Consider the following 6,000-nt stretch of genomic DNA (forward strand, 5'->3'; position numbering starts at 1 on the left):
GCTGACATCTCAGAACTGTGGGATGAATGCTGTCTCCCAAGGATATTACTTGTTCTCTTCACTGATTTGACAGAACACTCCTACACACTGTGAAATAACACTTTACCTTCACAGAATAATAAACAGCAGTTTGAAATATTAACTCCTTGACAAGAAGTTGCAAACGGTAGAAGAAACAGTATGACTTCTGCCCCCCTGGCTCAAGGGTAGCTTCCCTTCTATTCAGTAATGGGTATTAATTTCACATGGTAGGTGTGTTCTGCAATGCATAACATTTACCACAAAAAGGAACGAAAAGCTCTAACTAGTTATATCTTTACAGCTTCTGGCTTTAGCTGTATTATTTTCTTAAAGATTATACTAGTATCTGGTATATTGAATCAGGACTCCAGTCAGAAAATCAGCCTGATACCAAGTATTTATTTTTAGATTTGAGAGCTGTGGAAATTTGTCTCTCTTTCTTCTTTAGGTTTCATTGATTTCATAGTAGAACCAACATTTTCTCTTCTTACGGACTCAATGGAGAAAATTGTTATGCCTCTTATAGAGGAAGCATCAAAATCTGAAAGTCCTGCATTTGGGACACCCAGGTATGAATGCACTGCTTAGTTATTGAATTAACGTAAACTAGCATAATAATGTAATTCTCAGAATTATCGCAATTACTTTAACAGTTAGAAAAGTAACATAAATAGCTATACAGTATTGCCACCGTGTGGTGTTATGTTGTATTTGCAATGTGCTGTTACTCCATTGACTGTGGACTATTGTGCATAGAAAAAGGCAAAAATAAAATAACGAGCAGTGTACACATGTAAGAAACATAAGCTTGATTTTCTACAGAATATCTAAAAACATTTATTTCCTTTGACAATAATTTTTGCAATAGACTGTTGAAGTTTCTAGCTCTCTTTTCTTGAACTGCTTTCAGTATAATTTTAAGTGACAGTACCAAAAGTCATTGTTTCCTTTCTGAGGAACAATTGGAAGTGGAGGTGGTTTCAGGTGGTTTGAGGGTTTTTTTCTGTTTGTGTTTATTATTCTGTAGGTCACTTTCCTTCTTCACCTTTCCATGTTTGTATTATTTGATTCATATACTTGAGACAGAATTGACTCCACTTATATCCCACTTGCGTGAGATCTCAGAATAAGTGAGATGCAGTGCGGGGTGTGGGGGGGTGGTGTTGCCCATCAATCAGTTAGATTTTAGTAGCAAAATGATGAAAAAACAGCTCTATTCTGATCATGAGTTTATATACGTATTTTGGTTACTAGCAGTAGGTAGAAGTTACTAGAAGTAGGTTTTTATGACAGTGTTTCTAGAGATTTGGAGAACAGTGCTAAACTAAGGCATTGTTGATAATGAATTAGTTTACCTGCTCAGTTCTTCACAAATGTGTGATTAGCAACTGCAAATGATTAGTAGCTCCAGGCTTCAGTTTCAGTTGACATTCATGCCTGAGTGGTAGCTGAACCAAGGCTTATGATCCAGCAAAGCTTCCTCATGTGAGGTGGAGGATGAAGGGATTTTTTCTTAGTATGGCATCAAGAGCTACACTTGCAAAGAGAGTGGAGAGCCTATAGCATGATACAGAAATATTCTATGCACAAACACTGTGGGGTAGATGCCATGAGTATACGGTGTGATATTCACTGTGGTGCCTGGAAAACATCAGAATTGTAGCCTATTCTTTCCATTCTACTCCCTTCAACATCTCTAGAGCACACGGATATTACAGTTAACTCTTCTTATGCAGTGCTCACTGATGTGTTCACTGCAACTCTATTTTCTGGTTAATGGAAACACCTTTATATGTATGTTAACATCTGCCTTTGGTACCAGCAAGATAAACTATGCAGCATAATTGAGTAAACAAAACCTAGAATGACATGATTACCTGTGCAAGGCCAGAAATAGGTCTGATTTTTTAATCCTAAGGAAAAAAAGAGAGTTAATTCTCTTTTTCCTCACCTTTACATATATGTGCACATTCACATACAAACAATAAATTTGACTTCTGCCTTACCTAACGTGTAAGGTACCTTTGGTAGCTCTTAAATAGATTTTAAAGCCACTGCACTAAATCCTGTTTTGAGTACATTTAAAGGCATGTACCTTGAAAAGGATTTTCAGCTGAAGCTAAACTTCCTTACCTATCTTATACTTTTGTGTCTTGCTTTTTTTAAATCAGTCAACAAATAACAATCAGATGGCTTTCCTGTTAGCCAAAAAGATACCATTCACTGTTCAAACACACAGCTAAGAAGCTGCTCCAAAATGGCTACAAGAACCAACTTACAAGTAATGTATTTTCAGCTGTCACATTTTTTTTCAAGAATTCCCTAGAAAAAGGTTTTTAAGAATCGGTTCCATGTTGCAGCTTCATGAGCTGAAGAAATGTCTTGTATCTCAGGCATTCTTTGGCAGGAACTATTATTTTGAGTTAGTGATAACATGTAAGCCCTGAAGAATTTGATTCAAATTAACTCTTTGTGTATTATTAAAATTACCTGACTGTGTTCGTAATTTAGGGTTTTTTTCCTTCTGCAGCCAAAATATTTTGGGAGCAGTGAGCAATGCTGAAGCTCAAAGACGACTCAGTTTTAAAAGTACGAGTGATGGAGGGACTCACACAGAAAATTCTCCAGCAGCTGTAGACCTAACACGCTTTAAGGACAACTTGATGAAGATCATTCAAACAAACAAAGAAAGATGGAAAGAATTAGCACTAGAAGGTATGATACAGTAATGTGGAATGTTTTTATAGGTTATTCCCTAAAGTCTCCCCTACTTTCGTTTTGTAATTTCCTTTAACCTATAAAAATAAGTATTTGTCTTATATTCATATATTTTATGTCTTAATGTTTGTTTAGGTGGTGCTGTTTTCCTCTTCCAGGAGGTATAGAGAGATGTAGGTGCTCAGGGGATAAGAGGAAACCTTACAGCCTGTACTGTACAATAAGGCTCTGTGCTGCTCAGATTGTCTTTAGAGGTCAAGTTTAGAAACGTGCATTCCTGAACATTTAATCATAACTGATAGTGACATCTGCTTTAAATGCCAAATCAACAATTCAAACTAGTATGTGCTGCCACATTTCTTAAGAAACATAAAAGTCATACTTTGGTATTAGAAATGCTATTTGTTCCCCACTGTATGGAACAAAATCCAGTATTGCAGGCTACTTGGGACCATGCTGTAGGCAATTATTTAAATCACCCAGTGGATCTAAAGATTTGGGTAATCACATATTAGGCCCAAACAAGGCAAAAAGTGACTCTTCATCTGCCAGTTGATATTAAAGCCAAATTTGCATCATGCATCTTAGTTCATAAACCATGCCTGAAAATTGTCTGGAGTTACAGTTATTTGAGTGAAATAGTTTGTAATAACTGAACACAACTTACATCATTGATCCAGGCTAAGTGAATGCCATTTGGGAATATTTTGTCCACAGTCTGTGTTGTTTCTGAGTCAGCACCTGGAATATTTCAGTATAGCGTTTCACTGCTGGGACTGGTCTTGCTGTACGTGACCTGATAGTGACTGCAGGGAATGGTATCCTGGAACCCAGTGCCAGACTTGTCTTTCATACCATCATCCACAACAGCATCTTTTTTCTCAAAGAGGTGTCAGACAAGACAGAACAACACTGCTGAGCGGTGCTAAATTCTAATTTAGTGCCAAACTGCGAACGAATATTCTCATTAGGAGAACAATAACTGAGAACAAGCTTCCATACATCGATTGTGACAATGGCTTGAGAGTTAGGTAGAAGGGGCAGCCAAGGAGGAGGAGATTTAACTAATATTGTCTCTTATTCATGAGCAGCTTCGTATAATTAATTGCCTCTTTTGTTATTGTCCAACTAATACTGATCGGTCAAAAGGACAAAGCTGCTAATTTGCAAAGATCAGTAGTAGTAGCAAACCATCAGCATGCCCAAGACTACTTAGCTACAGCCTGCAGGAATCAATCAGCCCTGGGCTATCTGCATGCAAGACCTTCAATATGAAGAATGGAGAACTTGCTGGAACTATCTGGAAGTCTGCCATTTCCCTTTACATGTAACTAACTAACCACTTTGATTTTGGTGTATTTTTGGATGTGTATGGTGCTACCAAAGAGATAATTTCTTCATTTCCAATGCTTTGTAGTGCTCTGTAAATTACTGGTACTTTAGTCGAGTTTTACTGGGCTGTTGACAGCCATGGAAAACAGAAAGCTTCTCTCACAGCAAGAGATTTAAGAATTCTTCTGGGTATATGATTGTTCCGCTATACAGTCAATATTGATGTGAGGCCCAGCAAGATCCAGGAAACTCTGTGTGTGCTTTCTACTGTGAAAAACAGAGCTGTTTATGTTCAAGACTAAATGGACTTTGTTGAGATTGTGGTTGTCCGTATTCTAGGACGCCCTTCTTTTCTTCCATCAACTTGGCTAGTGAACTATGTCATAAGTATTTCCTCAACAGAGTTACGGAATTACAGTAGAATGTACATTAAGAAAACTGATCGGTAAGTGGAAATAGCTGCTGCTAAGGCCAGAACTTGATGAACAATATCACCCCTGTGCAATTGTGGTTGAATCTGTTTTGCAAAACCTCTGTGAGAGAAAGGAAGAGAATAAGAGATCTATAGAAAACTGCGCCCATAAAGAGAATACTTGCAGCAACATCTGCAATTGCCTGGAGCATGGCATGGAGATCTGCAAGGTGTCTAATTAGAATCTAGAGGAACCTTGTGAATAGTACAAATACTTTTGAGTATGGATTTATATTTTATTCTTACACAGATAGCAAGTTTTTAAATAAAAGCTGGAGGTGGGGGTATTATATAGGTTTTGTGAAAGTTATGATATTTTCCCTTCAGCTAGGATGGAACGTGTGGGCACTTACTCCATATGTGATCATTAAGGGCTGCTGGAAAAGAGCTTTTCACTAAGTGAACGTAGGTCTCTACAGAGCACTGAGGTAGCACAGAAGTTTGTCTCCTTGTAACAAAATGGGAGAAGGAAATCTTCTGCAGCTGGTCCAGATCAGCAGTATGTCTGCTCTGAAGCTACATCCTGCAAAGGCTGAAAATCCTTAATCCAACTGTGCAAAATTAACATCTAATAAAGATTGAAAAATATTGAAATACATCCCCTTTCCTCTTGAAATGCCTTTCAGATTGCACTCAATTTTGATTAAGCTTCTAAGTGAATAACCTGAGACCTTGAACCTCAGATAATTTGTTCCATCCTGTCTGAATCTTATGTTATCTTCTCTGACTATTGCTTGGTGAAAAGTCTTTAGGTTGTTCTGGGCGTATGTATGAAACTGTGTTTTATTCATATGTTAGTAGGTGACCTACTGAGGGAAGAAGTATCAGGGTTAAATCACTGCCAGGTGAAAGGAATGTTGTTATCACTACCATTGTTCCTAGCTAGATAATTTACAACAAGCTGCAAAGAGCCGGGTGCACTGAGGAGGTCATGTATATGAGGACAGTGTGCCATGGCTGTAAGCAGGCTGGCTGTTAGTGAGGCTCTCTAAACACATTTCCTGAGCTGACTATGGCAAAAAGGACTTGTGCTGTCAAGAGAATCATCTGCATTCTTCCCAGTAGGCTCCACAAACAGCAAACATTGTTCCGAGGTTAGTTCACAGGCTCAGAAGTTGTCTCTATAAAATGTAGTAATACAGATGCAGAGGTAATATAGGAAGGAAACTAGAACAAACTCTTATCAGCTTCTTAACTCTTCAGGATAAGGCTACTTGGATAGCACTAGTTGGAGGCACTTTAGCTGGAGCAAGGGCTGATCTGACTCCTATGCCCAGACAGTCCAGAGCAGAAGACCAAGTCATGCTGACAGTGTTGTTGACAAGGCAGCTTTACTGGAAATGCTGGTGCTACCCCTCCCTGAAAAGATGTTGCTGTTGAGACCTGATTTAGAGCAAGCAGCTTGTGCATGGAACAGTGTGCTTCATTTTGGAAAGGCCTGTGTTAGTTAGTAGGGA

General features: G+C 38.4%; 1 protein-coding gene across 1 annotated transcript in view; it reads left to right on the top strand.

Annotated features, from left to right (window-relative positions):
• LOC104498851 (calcium/calmodulin-dependent 3',5'-cyclic nucleotide phosphodiesterase 1A-like) overlaps positions 1-6,000 on the top strand; it is a gene marked incomplete at its 5' end in the record, with an annotated part of 42,420 nt that overhangs the window by 21,483 nt on the left and 14,937 nt on the right. The window contains 2 exons of the mRNA XM_010142282.1: positions 470-590; positions 2,552-2,736. Of these exons, the coding sequence (XP_010140584.1) occupies positions 470-590; positions 2,552-2,736 (306 nt within the window). The remainder of the gene's footprint in view (positions 1-469; positions 591-2,551; positions 2,737-6,000) is intronic.

The sequence above is a fragment of the Buceros rhinoceros genome, unplaced genomic scaffold (assembly GCF_000710305.1).
Source record: "Buceros rhinoceros silvestris isolate BGI_N320 unplaced genomic scaffold, ASM71030v1 scaffold5138, whole genome shotgun sequence".
In the NCBI taxonomy this organism is placed as follows: Eukaryota; Metazoa; Chordata; class Aves; order Bucerotiformes; family Bucerotidae; genus Buceros; species Buceros rhinoceros.